The sequence below is a fragment of the Panthera pardus genome, unplaced genomic scaffold, assembly GCF_024362965.1.
Source record: "Panthera pardus isolate Hobbes unplaced genomic scaffold, ASM2436296v1 HiC_scaffold_11, whole genome shotgun sequence".
Classification (NCBI taxonomy): Eukaryota; Metazoa; Chordata; class Mammalia; order Carnivora; family Felidae; genus Panthera; species Panthera pardus.
Genome location: NW_026526666.1, coordinates 100,845,697 through 100,863,341, shown reverse-complemented (window position 1 = coordinate 100,863,341; position 17,645 = coordinate 100,845,697). Strand labels below are relative to the sequence as shown.

The 17,645-nt window shown below is 59.3% G+C and overlaps 1 protein-coding gene across 3 annotated transcripts in view; it reads left to right on the top strand.

The window, feature by feature from the left end:
* The window catches only part of SLC45A1 (solute carrier family 45 member 1), a 22,661-nt gene extending 5,016 nt beyond the window's left edge, over nt 1–17,645 (top strand). The window contains exons 2-9 of one of the 3 annotated variants that reach the window (XM_053899023.1): nt 14–434; nt 1,018–1,110; nt 1,595–1,819; nt 4,970–5,709; nt 8,219–8,372; nt 10,404–10,580; nt 11,671–11,876; nt 17,272–17,645. In XM_053899023.1, coding sequence (XP_053754998.1) covers nt 14–434; nt 1,018–1,110; nt 1,595–1,819; nt 4,970–5,709; nt 8,219–8,372; nt 10,404–10,580; nt 11,671–11,876; nt 17,272–17,523 — 2,268 coding nt within the window. In that variant the 3' untranslated portion in view covers nt 17,524–17,645. Of the gene's footprint in view, nt 1–13; nt 435–1,017; nt 1,111–1,594; nt 1,820–4,969; nt 5,710–8,218; nt 8,373–10,403; nt 10,581–11,670; nt 11,877–12,462; nt 12,637–14,312; nt 14,736–17,271 lie in introns of those variants that run through there. The other 2 variants (XM_019461281.2, XM_053899024.1) reach the window with 2 other exon arrangements.

Here is a 17,645-nt window from a genome sequence, read left to right as displayed (position 1 = left end):
GCTTTCCCCGCAGGCACTCGCACCGGCCCCCCCTACGATGATCCCCCCGGCGAGCGGCACCCCTCCGGGAGAGGCTCTGCTCCCCACTTTGGCTCCTCAGGACTTCTGGAGGTCTCAGATCTCCGGCTACACGGGGTCCGTGACCCGGCACATCAGCCACCGAGCCAACAACTTCAAACGACACCCCAAGAGGAGGAAGTACATTCGTCCCTCCCCGCCCCCGCCCCCCAACACCCCATGTCCCATCGAGCTGGTGGACTTTGGGGACCTGCACCCTCAGAGGTCCTTCCGGGAGCTGCTTTTCAATGGCTGTATTCTCTTCGGCATCGAGTTCAGCTATGCCATGGAGACGGCATATGTGACCCCCGTGCTCCTACAGATGGGCTTGCCCGACCAGCTCTACAGTCTGGTGTGGTTCATCAGCCCGATCCTCGGTGAGCCCCAGCTCAGCCCCGATGGCGGATGGCCTCCGGAAACCTCTGGAAGCTTCCGGAAGCCCGAGTCGAAGCAGCTAGAGGGTCCCCAGGGGCCAAGGGAGGAACGAGAGTTAAGTTCCACTCGTTAGTTTGGGGCTGTGGGAGAACACAGGTATGGTCGTCGTCACACCCCATATTGTAAGGGACTCTGTCGAAACCAGACTACAGAACAGGAATTTCGCAGACCCGGAGGATTCCCACCATCTGGGAGCTGTCATTGGAGGATCCAAGCGATAAAGCTTCCTGTGGTTTGGGGCTGGGGGGTCCTGGAATTTCTTGGATTCCCAAGGAAGGTCATGGCTGCTTAGGGCCTTAGGGGGGGCCTGACTAGAAAATGTAGCGGGGGAAGCTGAGCTTTCCCAAGACTCTGTCTTTTGTTTTCCGAGCTTAGGGCTGTGTACTCCGAGTTTTACCGTCTGTTCTTTTGCTGCCCCGGGACGCAGGGGTGCAGGTGTTTGAGGGGTGTGATGAGTCTCCCTCACTGTCCAGCCCAGGGTGCCGTGGGGACCCCAGCAATGACCACTGGCCTGCTCTGTTTCAGGATTCCTACTGCAGCCACTGTTGGGTGCTTGGAGTGACCGATGTACCTCAAGGTTTGGAAGGAGACGCCCTTTCATTCTTGTCCTGGCTATAGGTCTGTCGTTTTGGAATTGAAATAAAGTGGAAAAAAAAAAAAAAAAAAAGAAAGAAAAAGGAAAGGAAAGGAAAAAAGGCCCCAACTGCTTCCTCTTAGCAAAACCTAGACCATTGGTGACCGAAGCAGGGATATACAGATCATTTCTCGCGTGTGGGGGCAGGGCGCACCCCTAGCCTGGCCCGAGGTCACTGTGAGAATACATCACTTTGATTTTTTAAGAGTGAGTTAATAACGTGTATGTCGTTCCTGCTCTGCTTGACAAAATAAAAAACCCCGACCCAAGCCGAAAAAAAAAAAAAAAAAAAATATATATATATATATATATATATATATATATATATGGTGAGTCTGCGGGTGACTTTTCCGATGGGCTCTGCTTGAAGTTTGATTACAGAGGAATTCTCCGGGGCCCTAAAGATGCTTGACTCGAGCCCCGGGCTGCTCCGCGTTTCCTCCAGTCACGTCGGTTCTCTGTCCGCAGGGGCGCTGCTGGGCCTCTCGCTCCTGCTCAACGGCAGGGACCTGGGCGCGGCGCTGGCCGACTCGGCTGACAACCACAAGTGGGGCCTCCTGCTCACGGTGTGCGGGGTCGTGCTGGTGGACTTCAGCGCGGACTCGGCAGACAACCCCAGCCACGCCTACATGATGGACGTGTGCGGCCCCGCCGACCAGGACCGCGGCCTCAACATCCACGCCCTCCTGGCGGGTAGGTGTCCACAGCGCGGGGGGACGGGGGGCTGAACTCGCACATGCAGATGACCACTGAGGTGACTGACAATGTATGTCTCAGGGGCGCCTGGGGGCCCAGTGGGTTACGAGGCCGACTCTTGGTTTCGGCTCCGGTCACGATCTCACGGTTCGTGGGTTCGAACCCGCATCGGGCTCTATGCTGACAGCGCGGAGCCCGCTTGGGATTCTCTCCCTCCTTCTCTCTCTGGCCCTCCCCCACTCCCTCTCTCTCTCTCTCTCTCAAAAATAAAATAAAATAAAAAGAAGAAAATATATATCTCAAATGATATATTTTAGTAATAATATATAATGCTGATACATGCGTATATGTGTATTAACTATAGCTACAGCTATAAATGTGTGTGCGTAACTGTGTATATAGCCTTATGTATACTTTATTCTCATCGTTCGAGTAGTTACGTTCTACAGAGTTGCCATGAACCCTGAATTAGCCAATACCGAGTCACTGCCCCAAGGAAAAGTACAGGGTTAGCTCCCTGTGAACCTCTGGTCACATTTTCATCAACCAATCAATACCTAAACTTGTTTTATGTGTTTCTATTTAAAGACACCCTTGGAATGTATATCACAGATTGAGTGCCATTGAGCGCATGGCCGACAGCCCTGTAACACGTCCCTGAACAAAGCTCATCTCGCACACTTCTTCATAAGACACATCACAGCTTTCTCGAACTTACCAACAAGAGACAGCAGTACATCAACGCTACACGTGGGGGCCATTTTAAATGGTGATGTCTCACACACACACACACACACACACACACAAAACAGAGCAAAAAACCCTGCAAAATCATGGCACCATCTAGACTACAAAAAGGTCGGTTGTTCACACCTGAGGGTTGAAATAAGAAGGCGGAGTTTCGCCTTGTTCAGCCTCAGCTGGGACCTTGGTGGGTCCAGCCACTCAAAGTTGTTGCTTTGAGGGTTATCACCAATGGGCTCAGCGACGGGGCAGGTGAAAACTTCCAGAGAATTCACCGCAGAGCAGTGTGGGAATTCAGGGTGCTCTTTGGTTATCAAACTATCCCATACAAATCAGTACTCCCAGCTTTCTCAATACAAAACCTGTATCCTGTTACAACATAAAACGGACTAAGACAATCCCATTTAAAATAGAGGTGGAAGGTGTTTGCCAGCGTCAAGGGAAAGACGTGACAAGACGGGGTCGTGCGGGACCCGGACGGAGGGGCGGGAGGCCTCAATCGGTGTCCTCCTGTTTGTCGTGTGACACGGGGGCAGACGGCTCAGTCTGTCCGGGCCTCCGTCGCCTCTTCTAGAAAATGCCACTGCCGGACTCTATTCATACACCCGTGTGGCTGTGGGTCCAGGGAACTTCTGGAGGGGTCTCGGCAGGACCAGTGCGGGGTTTGGGCTTATCTCACTTCCGGTAATGTCCATCCGTGTCGTAGCGGGTGTCAGAATTTCCTTCCCGTTTCAGGCTGAATAACATCCCGTTGTGCGTACAGATGGTAGCTTGCTTATCCACTCACCCGTTGATGGACACAGGGGTAGCTTCCACGTTTTGGCTGCTGTGAATATTGCTGCCACGAACACGGGTGTGCAGATAACTCTCCAAGGCCCTGCTTTCGATTCTTTGGGGTACGAACCCGGAAGGAAAATTACAGTATTTCTCTTTTAAATTTCTCGAGGAACCTCCACACTGTGCCCCGTGGCAGCTGTATCATTTTGCCTCCTGCCAGGAAAGCACAAATTTTCCGATGTCACCACATCTCCCGGCCAGCACTTGTCATGTTCTGGTTTTTTTCTTTCTTTTTTTTTTTTTTTTTTCCTGATACGACCCATCCTGATGGGTATAAAGTGGAATCTCGTTGTGTTTTGATTGGCATTCCCCTAAATGCTCGTGAAGTTGAGCATCCTTCCATGTCTTATTGGCCATCTGTATGTCTTCTTTGGAGAAACAGACATTAAATAGACATGTAAGTCCTTTGTCCAGTTTTTCAATAGTTCCTTCTCTGTGTTTCTTTTTTTTTTTAATTTCTTTTTAATGTTTATTTATTTTTGAGAGAGACAGACAGAACGCGACTGGGGGAGGCAGAATCAGAAGCAGGCTCCAGGCTCTGAGCTGTCAGCGCAGAGCCCGCTTCAGATCCTCTGTCCTTGTCTCTGTCTGCCCCTCCCCTGCTCTCTCTGAAAAATTAATAATTTTTTTTTTTAAAAAAAGAGTTACTATTTAAAAGTGGCTGCTAGGGGCGCCTGGGTGGCTCAGTTGGTTGGGCGTCCGACTTCGGCTCAGGCCATGATCTCACGGTCCGTGAGTTCGAGCCCCGCGTCGGGCTCTGTGCTGACAGCTCAGAGCCTGGAGCCTGTTTCAGATTCTGTGTCTCCCTCTCTCTCTGACCTTCCCTAATTCATGCTCTATCTCTCTCTGTCTCAAAAATGAATAAACGTTAAAAAATAAATAAATTAAAAATATAATTAAAAAAAAAAAAAAGTGGCTGCTTGCCCCCAACGCGGAGGGCAGCCAGAGAGCCCACACGCTGCGGGGAAGCAGGTTCCTCTTCAGCAGCAGAAGTAAACAGACTCGCCTCCCAACCAGTAGACGGGCTCCAGAATGTAGTGGCGAAGGGGCCCGGGGGGGCGCTGGGACGTGGGGGGAGCTGGGGGGTAGGGGGAGCAGCACTTTCTGGAGGTGAGTATATGCCGTGCCGGGGGCCGGCTGCAACGCGGCATTGCCTGCATTTTAACGTTGTGCTGCACAAATCAGTTTGCCCTTTACCTGTTCCCGGAGGCCTTGGGATACAGCAAGTGGGAGCAGAGGAAAGGACCGGATTCCCGCAGCCCTGTTGTGTCCCGGTGGCCCGCTGACCCGGAGAGCTAGTCACCAGGGTGGCCGTCCTCGGTCACCATTGGGGGTGACTCTTAATGGTGGCCGTGTATGAGGATGCTGGCATCGGGCGAGCAAGACACAGGGTGGCCACGTGATCCCCCCTCCCCCACCACATACACACACACACACACACACACACACACGAGTAAGCAACTTGAGTAAGAACCATGGTCCTTATTCTTCCAGAATGATGGTCTGGAACCGTGACCGTTGAGGGCCTTCCCGGCCCCGGGGACCTAACCCCGCTTCTCTCCGCAGGCCTCGGAGGAGGATTCGGGTACGTGGTCGGGGGCATCCACTGGGACAAAACCAGCTTCGGGAGAGCCCTGGGCGGGCAGCTGAGGGTCATTTACATCTTCACCGCGGTCACCCTGAGCATCACCACCGTCCTCACGCTGGTCAGCATCCCCGAGAGACCCCTGCGGCCCCCCGGCGAGAAGAAGGCCACCATGAAGAGCCCCAGCCTCCCCCTGCCGCCCTCCCCGCCCATGCTGTGCGAGGAGGGGCCCGGCGAGCCCCTCCCCTGCCACCCGGCCACCAGCCTGTACGCCAGCTTCTCCAGCCCCATCTCCCCGCTCAGCCCCCTGACGCCCAAGTACGGCAGCTTCACCAGCAGGGACGGCTCCCTGACCGGCATCAACGAGTTCGCCTCGTCCTTCGCCACCTCCAACATCGACAGCGTGCTCATCGACTGCTTCACGGGCGGCCACGACAACTACCTGGCCATCCCCAGCAGCGCCCCGCCACAGGCCATTAGCCTCAGCTTCCCCCGGGCCCCCGACGGCTTCTACCGCCAGGACCGCGGCCTCGGGGACAGGCGGGAGGTGGCGCTGGCCGCCGGCCCCGACGGGGACGTGCTGAGGGTGGGTTCCCTGGACGCCCCCAAACCGCGATCGGCCGGGATCCTGAAGAGACCCCAGACCCTGGCCATCCCGGATGCGGCTGGAGGAGGGGGCCCCGAAACCAGCCGGAGGAGGAACGTGACCTTCAGTCAGCAGGTAAAAGTCAGGGTGAGGGGGACCACGGGTCAGCGTGTGTTGTCACTGTGTGTTGTCCACAGCCCCCCCTCACCGCCCCCCAGCCCCCAGTTAGATGGAGAGGGATTGTCGCTCTGGAAAGACATCCGGAGCCCTCCCTGCTGGGGGGGATCAGAAGGTCTGCGGATCTAAATAGACAAGCCCCACGCGTCGGTGAAGAGACCGGCCCCCCCCACCCCACACGAGGGAGTTCAGGGTGTCTGTCACGGGCCCATCGATGGCTTAATACACGGGCCACCATTAAAGGGACGCTCCTTTGAGATGCGGCCACGTTTGCCTGAAGGCCACCCAGGCCAGGACGAGGCTGCGGTGAGCCTGTTGCGAGCATCTGCATTTGCAGCCCCTCCTGCTCCCCCCACCCACCCACCCCCCACCTTGGCGGCGCGAACCTGCTGCCCGCCAGTCTCCCGCAAAGGTGGACACCGAACGGAAAACCTGGCAGGCGTTTCCGGGCCCTCCCCGCGTCCCTCTCCCGGCGTCCGGCCTCCGCCGGCCGCCCCAGAAGCTCTCAGGACTCTGCATTCTAAAAGGCAGCGCGCGGCAGGGTCTGTGCCGGCCGAGAACCTTCCCGAAGGCTGTTTGCGTTGTGCTTAGTACACGTCGGATCGGCTGCAGGGCCACCGGCTGATAAGGCGGGATTTTAACCGCCGTCAGGCTCCGTTGTCTTGAGGAGGCTGCTTGAAATAACAGGAAGGTATTTCGTCAGTTCCAGGACACATAATAGTTCCGCGGCCCGCCTGTGCCAAGGGTGAGCGAGAATGTCAGTAAGAACTCGGAGTTTCCCGGGCAGGAGCCCCGTACAACCGTGTTCAGCCCGCACGGGCGCGCGGGCGGCGGGCCGTCCTGAAGGCCGGGTGGCTGGGAAGCGTGGCCTGCTGACGTGTCCGCCTGACGGCAGGGCTGCGTGTCCCCGTGAAGTGCACCCACACGGGGCTGTCCCCCGGCCAGGCGGCCCCTCTGTGCGCCCGGGAGGACCGACGGACTCCCTGACTCAGGGGGAGGCGGACTGGAGACACGTGTCGAGGCGGCCGTTCCTTTTCTCCGTTGTTCAGTCCTCGAGTGCGCCTGTGGGTCTGGTCTGCTCTTCTCCGGGGCGCTAGGGCTTAGTCAGTCTTCGTGGGTCTGCATCGTCTCGTAAGGGCGACCGTCCTCTCGCCCCGAGGCAGGGTGCTGGGCAGGTGCGTGGCCTCCTTGAGGGGAGGTCTCGAGGCTCCCCCGTGGGCAGCACCGAGCACATCTCCAGGGTCCAGATCTGGGAAAGGTTCGAAGAACCCGACGTCACTAGAGGGTCAGGACATCCCCTTATTGTCAGAAGAGAGAGATTTCTCTAATCGCCCAGGTCAAGGGCGTTCTCTTCGTTCATGGATGACATCGGAGCACTCGGTCAGAACTTTTGTCGATCCCCGACCAGCCTACGCTGTTTCAAAACAAAAAAATTCAAACCGCCTTCTAGATACAGCTCTTTAGTTATGGTTGAAAATCTCACTTGAATCCCTCCTATTTCCGTCCTCGGTGTAGTACAATTTGTGAGTCAGCTCTTCGAGGAGAGGAAGAATCCTGAGCTAAATAGAAACACGCCCAGCCTCAAGCGGGCACGAGTGTGATGTGAGTGGTCTTCCTCCGGCAGAAACGGGTGACAAGCTCGGTGGGCATGGCTGCCCGGGGGGCCGGTGCCATGGGCTGTTGGCCTCCTCGGCGTCCCCACTTGGAATGTCCGGGAGCTGACCGCAGCACGAGGTCCCGCCCGGAGCCGGGAGGGCGTCTCTTCCCGCCCCTCGCTGCTCGCACAACCGTTAGGTCACCCGGCTGGTGTCTACACCAGCGGCCCAGGCAGGGCGACCGTGGCGTTGACACCTTCTCGTCCCAGGAGGACTTCGCAAACCGGATCAGCGAGCGCGTTTGCCGTTTGCCGGGGGAGCGGTGCTCCCGGGCCCCAGAGAGAAATCTAGACCACCCCCCACCCGGCCCCCCAAGGGCCGAGGTAAGCGTGTCCGCTCCCTGCACCTGCTCACTTGGCCTCCGTGTGGATAGAGAGTTTTAAACAGATTCCCCACTCACCGGGCAAGAAGTCTTCTACCCGCCGCTGTTGCGGAAGAGAAGGGACTTCTGTACCGTCTGGATTTGAACTGACCCATATTTCTTGTATTTCAAGTGTGTTTCACGTCCGACGAGGTGTTCCCTCGCGCTCCGTGGCATAGATCTCCCGCCCTGGGGCCAAGGCGGGGGCACGCCCGACACGGGGCTCTGTTCCCGGCTGCGCCACGTCCCAGAAGAGATGGCCTGACGTGGGCCCTGTCGTTCAGGGCGGCGCTCGGCGTTCCGCTGGCCCCGCCCGGGAAGGCGGACCTCCGCGGCCCCCGCGCGCGCGCGTGTCTCTGATTCACTTTCTCGTCGCGGCGACATCCGCGCCTCGGTGTGGCGGCCGCGACGTGCTGCTCCGTTGAGGAGGTTTGTGTGGCTTCCTCCACAGGTGGCAAATATTTTACTGAACGGCGTCAAGTACGAGAGCGAGCTGGCGGGCTCCAGCGAGCCGTCGGGGCAGCCTCTGTCCATGAGGCACCTGTGTGTCACCATCTGCAACATGCCCAAGGCGCTTCGCAATCTCTGCGTCAACCACTTCCTGGGTGAGCTCTTGGCAGACCTCCCGGTGCCTCCGTGTCCCCGCCTCGCTCTGTGGCGGGGACGCGGCCCTCTGGCCCGGGCCACTCCCTCCCCCGCCGGCCTCCCAGAGCGCCACGTCCCGGGCTGGGGGTCATCTCCCATGAGTTCAGGACTCCTGAGACGCCACCAAGGGCAGGACGTGGCGTGGGGCTGCCCGAGGGGGCTTTTCTCCAGGAAGGGCCAGGTAGCCCCGAATCGAGGCGCACCCCTTCCCCCGAGCGGGACGCGGGGTCTCCACGGAGCCCGGATTCTCGTTACCAAAAGCTCCTGGGACAATTCACGGTGAAGTGGTGCCTCTGGAGGGACTTGTGTCTTAAGCCCGTTTGAGCCTCACTGCTGTCCTGCTCTCAGAGCCGGGATGGACATGTGTGCCGACACTCACACGTGCCCGCCTGTGCCCGGCACCGGCCTTGAACCCACCGGCCTTGGCATTCCGATAGCCACGGAAAAAGCCCTGGCTCTCACCTCATTCCGTGTGGTACCTCCTTGCTGTAGGGCCGTTGAGCCTCTGAGGCTGATTAAGCATTTGAGATGCTCTAGGCTCTCAAACATCGTGGACCATAAATCAGGATGACTTTCTAGAAGGCAATTTGGCATCAGGCAAGAATCTTTTTTTTTAATGTTTGTTTATTTTTGAGAGAGAGAGAGAGACAGAACCCGACTGGGGGAGGGGCAGGGAGAGAGGGAGACACAGAATCCGAAGCAGGCTCCAGGCTCCGAGCGGTCAGCACAGAGCCCGACGCGGGGCTCGAACCCGCAAACCGTGAGATCACGACCTGAGCCGACGTCGGACGCTTCACCGCCTGAGCCACCCAGGCGCCCCGGCAACAGCCAAGAATGTTGAGAATGCCCGTAACCTTTATCCCAGTGGCCCAGTGGCTTGGTATTCTTTGCAAGAACATCCTCAGAAATTTTATCAAGAATGTATGTTCCAGGGGCACCTGGGTGACTCGGTTGGTTAAGCATCTGACTCTTGATCTCGGCCCAGGTCTTGATCTCAGGGTTGTGGGTTGGAGCCCCGCGTTGGGCTCCGTGCTGGGCGTGAAGTCTCCTTAAGAAAAAAATAATCTATGTTCCAGGTATTAATTACAGCATGATTTATAATAGCCAGAAGCTGGGAAGCAGGGGCAGGGAGTGCGGGAAGTATAAACGAACAATAGGAGAGGAGAGGGGTTAAATGTATTAATGGCGTGTCCGCCTTGTGCAATATTTTGCTGCCATTAATATAGGGCTATTGAAGAATTTTAATAGCATAGGAAGTTGTGCATGATAATTATTGGGGTTCAAGAGGTCCAATAAATGCCACCCCCCTTGTGCCACTGAAGATGAAACTGACGGGGCCCTCAGTCTCCTCGGCGATAGTGGGCCCCTATCGACATTTGCGCTTCCTGACGCATTTCTCAGTTAAATGCCCCCCCTCGCATGCCTGTGGCTGCGGTTCCACAGGCATTTTCTTGTCTCCCTTGCAGAGAGGCGAGTGGGGAACAGGATGAGGCATTTAGAGGGAGTGAGGGAGTCGCTTTCCTTGTGGCAATAATGTTTAGAGAAAGAACAGAATAGCATCTTTCAAGCAACAGAGCTGTGTTTTTTTAATAATTAAAAAATTTTTTAATGTTTATTTTTGAGAGAGAGACAGAGAGACAGAGTGTGAGCAGGGGAGGGGCAGAGAGAGAGGGAGACACAGAATCCCGAGCAGGTTCTAGGCCCCGAGCTGTCAGCACGGAGCCCGACGCGGGGCTCGATCCCATGAACTGCAAGATCATGACCTTTATAAGAATGCGTATTTGCTTTCAAAAAGGCTAGAAGGGAACTTAGAAAATCTTAACAGGGGTCAAGTGACCTCTGGGTGGCAAGGCTATAGGTAATTTCTTCTTTAAGTTTCCAAGCGACGAAGGCGCTGTGTTCCTTTGACGATCAGTAAAACCACCTGTTGGGGAAAGGCGGGGCCACGCCAGCGTCCGGGCCGGTGGTCACGAGCCCCTCCCTCCTCCCAGGGTGGCTGTCGTTCGAGGGAATGCTGCTCTTCTACACGGACTTCATGGGTGAGGTGGTGTTTCAGGGAGACCCCAAAGCCCCGCACACGTCGGAACAATATCAGAAATACAACAGCGGCGTCACCATGGGCTGCTGGGGGATGTGCATTTACGCCTTCAGCGCCGCCTTCTACTCAGGTACCCGCCGCCCGGGGCGGGGGGGAGAAGCGGGGTGGGGGGCCCCCCATGGGAGTTATGGCTTCAGCGGGGTCGTACGCCGAGTGGAGGGAGGCTTGTGCCTTTGCAACCGCAGGCGTGGCTTCCGGGTGTGGGGGACACAGTCGTGGAACAGCCGTCGGGGTCGGCCGGGCGGCGGGGCAGGGCCCGGGTGTCCACCGAGACCCGAGGAAGCCAGCGGGCGGACAGGCCAGGCCCGCAAGCGAGGGCAGAGTGGGGGCCAGGCCCCAACATCGACGTCGCCCCCAGACGGGCGTGCTGTTTGCCGCCCCCACCCTTCCCACGTGGAGTTTCGGGGCGACCGGTCCAGAGGGAGGGGAGAGGCAGGAGAGAACGGAGGGCAGGTGGGGAGAGCCGAGGCCAGAGGCCGAGATGACCCTGAGGCTCGCGTTGGCGGGCACAGGGGACGTAGGAAGCCAGGTTGGGTCCCTGCAGGGTGCCGGGTACCATCCCAGCGGGGGGCCTGGGCAAATTCCATCCCCACGTGGGCCCACGTGTTCCATCAAGGCCCAGATGGTGGGCGAGGTCAGCCTCGCGGGCCACGTGGCCCCTGGGGAGCCCCTGGGCTCCGCCCCTGTGGCTCGGAGCCGCCTCGGACGAGATGTTTCTGTCTCACCAGTGTTCACGGCCGAGATCCGGTAAAACTTCCTTTGCGCTCACGGGAATTGGAATTTCATATGATTTTTACGTGTCACAAAATATCTGTCTCCTTTTCGATTGTTTTTAAAACCATTTGCAAATACAAAAACCATTCTTAGCTCCAGGCGGTGCCAGGCGGGCCGCCGGCCGGGCTTGTCCTCAGAATGGTTTTACTTCCCAGTCCCGCACCCCGGGCCCCCGTGGGGCTTCGGCCCAAGACCCCTGCCCCTGCAGCAGCGCTGGGGGGGGCTCGAGACCACCCTGTTGATACCCTGGGCCCCCCAGCGGGCTTTCTGGCCTGGGGCAAGCTGCCTGCCAGCCGGAGGGCCGGCCGGGGGCAGGTGGCCCAGGGAAGCAGAGCCCCCGGGACCACCGGCCGGTGCCCCTGCTCACCCTCCTTTCTGGCCCGCAGCTATTCTCGAGAAGCTAGAAGAATACCTCAGCATCCGCACACTGTACTTCATTGCCTACCTGGCCTTTGGCCTGGGGACCGGGCTCGCCACCCTGTCCAGGAACCTGTACGTGGTCCTGTCGCTCTGCATAACCTACGGGATTTTATTTTCCACCCTGTGCACCCTGCCCTACTCGCTTCTGTGCGATTACTACCAGAACAAAAAGGTAAGTGCTTCCGTTTTTCTGCTTCGGGTCCTGTAAAGGCCGGCCTGGGCCTGGCCTCCACACCCTCCCCACCCCCCAGCTCCTTGGAGAAACCCCCTGAACACCCCGAGAAATGAGCCTGAGAGCAGCTACACCGTGAAAGCGAGGGGCCTGTTCACACGTTGAGAACGTCAAGTGGCCGGCAGCAGAGGGCACAGACCTGAGCGCATAGCCGCCCCGTTCGTGGCGGTACTTGGGCAGCGGGGAGGGAGGAAGGGGAGGCCCGCCCCTTTGCGTCCTCCAGTGTCAGGCTTCGGGGTCACCCGTTCGCCCGGGGCCTCAGGTGAGGCAAGCGGGGGCTTGCCTCGGACACACAAAACTCAGGGATCAAGGTCAATGATAGGAGAACGCAGTATTTCGAAAGACGGGAATTGGTGCCGAAACCCCGCACTGAACGCGGTAGCAGGACTTTAAGCAGAGACCGGGTAAGTCGCGGCACCGTGCCGAGCCACGGTGGAGTCTGAGGCAGAAGGATAAAGAAGGAAGCCGAACCCTGCCTTCGTATAAAATGTTGATGTTGTGTTCAGCACGGATTTTCCTTTAACAGCCTTACTGAGCTAGAACACACCGCACAATACAGTCCGCCCCTTTCAGGCATACCATGTACCCACGGAGCTGTGCGACTGTCACCACAATCGATTCAGAACATTTTCATCGCCCCCGAGAGAAACCCCACACCCATTAGCCATCCCCCTTCCTTCCACTGCACACCCCCACCCCTGCCCCCGCGACCACGAGTTGACTTTGTGCCCCCTGTGCACTCGCCTGTCCGGGACGTTTCATGTAAACGAAATCACGTACACGGGGCCTCTGTGTCTGGCTTCTGTCACTCAGCATCAGGCTCTCAAGGTGCCTGGCCCGTCAGTGTGTCCGTCACTCCTTCTTATGGCCGACAATGCTCCCATCCAAGATTTTTTTGCGGTAACTTTGAGATTTTAAAATGCTGCATTAAAAGATCACCTTGGTACCTGGGTTTCTTCGCACCCCCTTTTCATTCAGGGCCTCTGCCGCCTCCCCCAGGCCCGGCCCAGGAGGCATCCTGAGTTGTTGTAAGGAGTTTGGAGTCTCTGATGAACTCAGTGGGGGCCGGCTCTGAGCACAGTATTTTTTGTGAGAAGTCCAATCGGCCCAGAGACCCAGGCACTACACGGGGCCAGACCCGGGGCCTCTGGGTGGTAGTCGCGGTGGCCCCTCCCAGCCCCTTCTCCGCCAGCAGCTGGACTCCCAGCTACGCGGACAGGCAGTGGCCCATCTGCACTCTCCCCCAGGGCAGGGCTGAGGCTGTGACGGCTGGAGAGTGAGCCCCGTGCACGACCCGAACATCCAGCCGGCACCTGCAGAGCCGCCACAGCCGGCGCCAACGGCACCCAAGGGACCAAGAGGGGAGGGAGACCCCCTGACTGGGAAGACAGATGGGCCAGCTGCCGGCGCCAGGCTGCCCCACCCGGCGGCAAGGGACGCCCAGAGCCTCGGGCCGCCCTTGCGCTGCTCAAAGCCTTGGGACTCTGGCTCTAGGGTCTCCTAGATGCTCACAGTCCTGTCAGTCTCTGCTCCGTTGCAGGTTCGGGACTAACCCGTGACCTCCCCACCACGGTGGCCTTGCCAACCGTGTGTAGCCACGGGGAGCCACAGTTTCCCCAGGACACACGAGGGGCCCCTCCACAGCCCCTCGAGGACACAGCCTTGCCCGGGGAGGGGGGCTTGGCAATATCCCAGAGGCAACCACGGCCGCGTCTGGAGGCGGGCCCGGCACGCTGGCCCCCCCCGCCCCCGGCGGTGCACGCACAGCGGTCTGTGGGGGTGGCGTCATCTGCCCTCAGTGGGTGAGGGTGGCCTGTGCTGGGGGAGCAGCGGGGGGACCCACCCTGTCCCCTCCCACCGTCACCCTTGCAGACCCGCTCAAGGAGCGAGTTTCCCCGCACCGGGGCGGGGGAGGGGGGGGCACGGGTGGGAGGCAGGGAGACGTGCCCACCGTGGAGGCCACGGGGCCTCCGAGCGCCGGGCCAAAGGACCAGGCACGGCGACCGTGAGAGGGTATTTCCGAGCGTGGCGTAGGCATCGTGGCGGCCAGAGGTTGGGGAGGGGGCCGGGCCGGGACGTGGAGTGCCCGTCTCTCCGGGAGAGGCCGGGGAAGGCCAGGATCTCCAAGCCAGAGGGAGCCTCTGTGCCGCCTGGGCCTGTGGGAACACGGCCCTTCCACTCTTGTTAGTCACGGATTCTTTTCGTTGCCGTCATCTCTCTGAACACAAATATTATTAAACTCTTGGCTGAACTCCCTGCGCACGTCGGCGCTGGAAAATGTGAGCCCGCTGGGTCCCCTGGGCCTGCAGGAAACGTGGGGCTGAGGTCCCCTTGCTGTCCAGGTGTCCCGCTGACGTGTTTCTCCTTCTGGATCAGTTTGCAGGGTCCGGTGCGGACGGCACCAGGCGGGGCATGGGCGTGGACATCTCCCTGCTGAGCTGCCAGTACTTCCTGGCCCAGATCCTGGTGTCCCTGGTGCTGGGGCCGCTGACCTCGGCCGTGGGCAGCACCAACGGGGTCATGTATTTCTCTAGCCTGGTGTCCTTCCTGGGCTGCTTGTACTCCTCCCTGTTTGTCATTTACGAAATCCCTCCCAGCGACGCCACCGAGGAGGAGCACCGGCCCCTCCTGCTGAACGTCTGACACCCCCGAGCCCCCGGCTTTGGCCTCAAGCCTGCGCCTGGGGGTCTGGAGCAGTCCGGCCAGTGAGGAACCAAAAGGCCTTGGTGGACGGACGCGGGACAGGTTTCCTGCGGAATGTAAATACGTGACAAAACAATAAATGGCAGCAGGAACGCCTACAGTTTCTAGTTGTGGCTCTCCCAGGGGTGGAGAGGTCGCCCGGGGGGGTGGGGGGGGACGGGCTGCTCTCCATGGGGACTCTGGGGGAGGGAGCTGTGAGAGTCGCTCACGGACAGTAAAGGCGTAACTGGTTCTCAGCTGGCAGCGGTTTTGCAGGCCCCCCCGCCCCCCGAAAACATGGTCTCGAGGTCTTTTTGTTGTCACCGCCCAGGTGGGTGCCACTGTCCAGGGATGCCCCAAACGCCCCACGGGGCACAGGACAGCCCCCACAACGAAGAATTTTGCAGCCCCACGTGCCAATAGCGTGGAGGTGCGAGGAGCCTGATCTAACTACGTTGCGTCCCAGAGCGGAGTCAGAGTGGACAGACGCTTTCGGGTCAGAAGGCCTCATGTTCGTTCATTCGCTCGTCCGTTCTCCCGTCCACCCGCCCATCCGTCCATCCGTCCACCCTACAGATGCCCATCGAGTGCCCTGGGTGTTCAGGCAGTGGTAGGTGCTGGGGTCCAGCTGCGAGCGAGTCTCCGCCCTCACGGAGCTGATGTAGGAAGAGAAGCAGGCCGCACACTGCGGTCTGTGCCCCAGGATCGCGGTGAGTGCTGCGGAGAAGGCGAGCAGGGTAGGAGGGTGGGGTGACGGGGTCGGGGAGCGGGCGAGCTAGGGAGAGGGGGCCGTTCTCCCTGGAGATGCCGCGGGAGCAGCGCCCCGGAGAAGAGGGGAAGATACCCGACATCCGAGGTGGGAGCTTGCTTGATGCGTTCGAGGGACCGTAGGCTCCAAAGCGCTCGGGCTGTAAAATGCCGGGTGAGGCGGGAGGCCCGGGAAGCTGCAGCGGCAGACGCCCCTGACTCGACGCATTCACCTGCACCCACCGTCTTCCAGCCGACGGACCTGGACGCATCTGTCTTCTTGTGAGTGTCGAGGTCCTTCGCCACGTGGCTTCTGTCACTCCACCACGCGACGCCCCGAGCTGCGGCCGGGGCCCCTTCCCTTCGCAGCCGGGTGGGCTCTTCTCTCCAGGCCGTGGGCGCTGTGTGCGCCAGGACGGGGGAGGGGGGGGTCGTGGCCAGTCCCTGTTGTACCGGCCCGCTGCCCCAGAACTGGGCCTGGCCCCCCCCGCACCCTCACTGAACGCTCCCTGTGTTTGGGGGACACAGGAGACACGGACCACAAGTCCCCCAAAAGCAACAGGGTCCTGGGGCCGTCGCCGGCAGCCAAGGAGGGTCTGGGGTTTACTGGCAGCTAACGTGTCCCATCATCTTTCCGACGAGGCAGGGACAGTAGGCGTGAAACCCCCAGCCCTCTGTGGGCCACCTTCCCCACCTCCCCGTGAGGGCCATGGGCTCCCCCAGGCCTCCCTCAGTGCCCTGCCTGCTGCCCCCTGGAGTTGAGGAGGCTCCTCTGGGTCCCAGAAGTCCAGGCCCTTCCTCTCCGTGGCCCCAGTTCTGGCCCAGGATCTCTGCCCGCTTCCTTGTCTCCAGTCTACCCTCCCCGCCCAACCTCCACCCTGTAGCTGGGGGAGCCATAAACATGCCTGAGTGTATCCCTTGCCTCTGGCTTCCCAGAGCCTCAGCAACCAGCTCGAAACTCCTCGTGCCCCACCTGGGCCCTGACCGTCTTCCCAAGCCCATCGCCTCTGTCCGGCTCCAGCCTCCTGTGCTGCGGCCCCAGAACCCTCTCCACCACAGGTGTCCTCTGTGCCTGTGCCCACGCTCTCCCCGCAGGTGAAGTCTTTCTACCTCTTCGCTGCCCATCAATTTCTGAGTCGACTTAGCTCCGTCTAAAACGCCACCTCCTCTGTGCAGCCCACCCTGGTTGGAATCAGTGAGTCCTCTCTCTGTGCCTTCATGACATGCCATTTTAGCCTTGGTAGTTACAAGCTAAGTGAGGTAGGTCTCATCCTCCCTGTTCAGTGTGTAGGTGAAGCAGACAGAATTTGGGTAACTTTTCTTTTCTTCTTTTTCTTTGCATTTATTTTTTGAGAGACAGGGCACAAACAGGGGAGGGGCAGAGAGAGAGGGAGAGAGAATCCGAAGCGGGCTCCAGGCTGAGCCGTCAGCACAGAGCCCGACACGGGGCTCGAACTCACAAACCGTGAGATCATGACCTGAGCCGAAGCCGGACGCTCAACCGACTGAGCCCTGCTGGCGTCCCTGGGTGACTTTTCTAAGTGACACAATTCCTTTGGGCCTCCTGTTAGTCCCGTGCTTTTCCTGAGACTCCAGACTCCTCCTCCCCCACGTTGATATTGCTTACAAGACCTTTAGATTTTTTAAAATAGGTGGTTTCAGTTGGCTGTCCTGCGGTCTGGGCTGGTTTTGTCCCGAATGGTCACATCTGTGAGAAGCAGAGAGGCTCCCCTCCCACTCCTGACTGGCCAGGCCTCGGGCCTTCTTCCTAGAACTTTCGAAGGAAACAGAGGTTTGCTCTTACACGTGGGAATCTGCCCCGAGTCCGTGGGCGGCATAGAGCACAGGCCGCCCTCAGGCCAGCACCCGAATCGCTGCCCTTGACCTTGGGGTCTGTTCCCAGCAGATGGCAGTGGGAGCGGCCACAGGATCCAAACCTCGAGGAGGCCCCGGACCCGCTGAGAGCCACGCCCGCTGGGTTTCCACATCTCAGAGAATCGCTCTCTTCGCTTCGAAAAGGAGCCGTGAGGACGGCGAGGACAGTGGCCACTGCTCACGAGCCCCGGAGTCCTGCCCAGGCCGTGTGGCGAGCTCAGCGGCTTCTTCAGTCTTCTGGCTTCATCGCCCCCCCGTTCCCCCAGTGAGGGGCAGGGGCTAGTTCCGCTGCGTCTCGCAGACCGACCTGGACCCCGACACAAGCACACTAACCGCCTGGCCCAGGTCACACAGGGTCCCACCCTGGTACCAGGGGCCTCGGACTCCAGCCTCACGCCGCTTGAT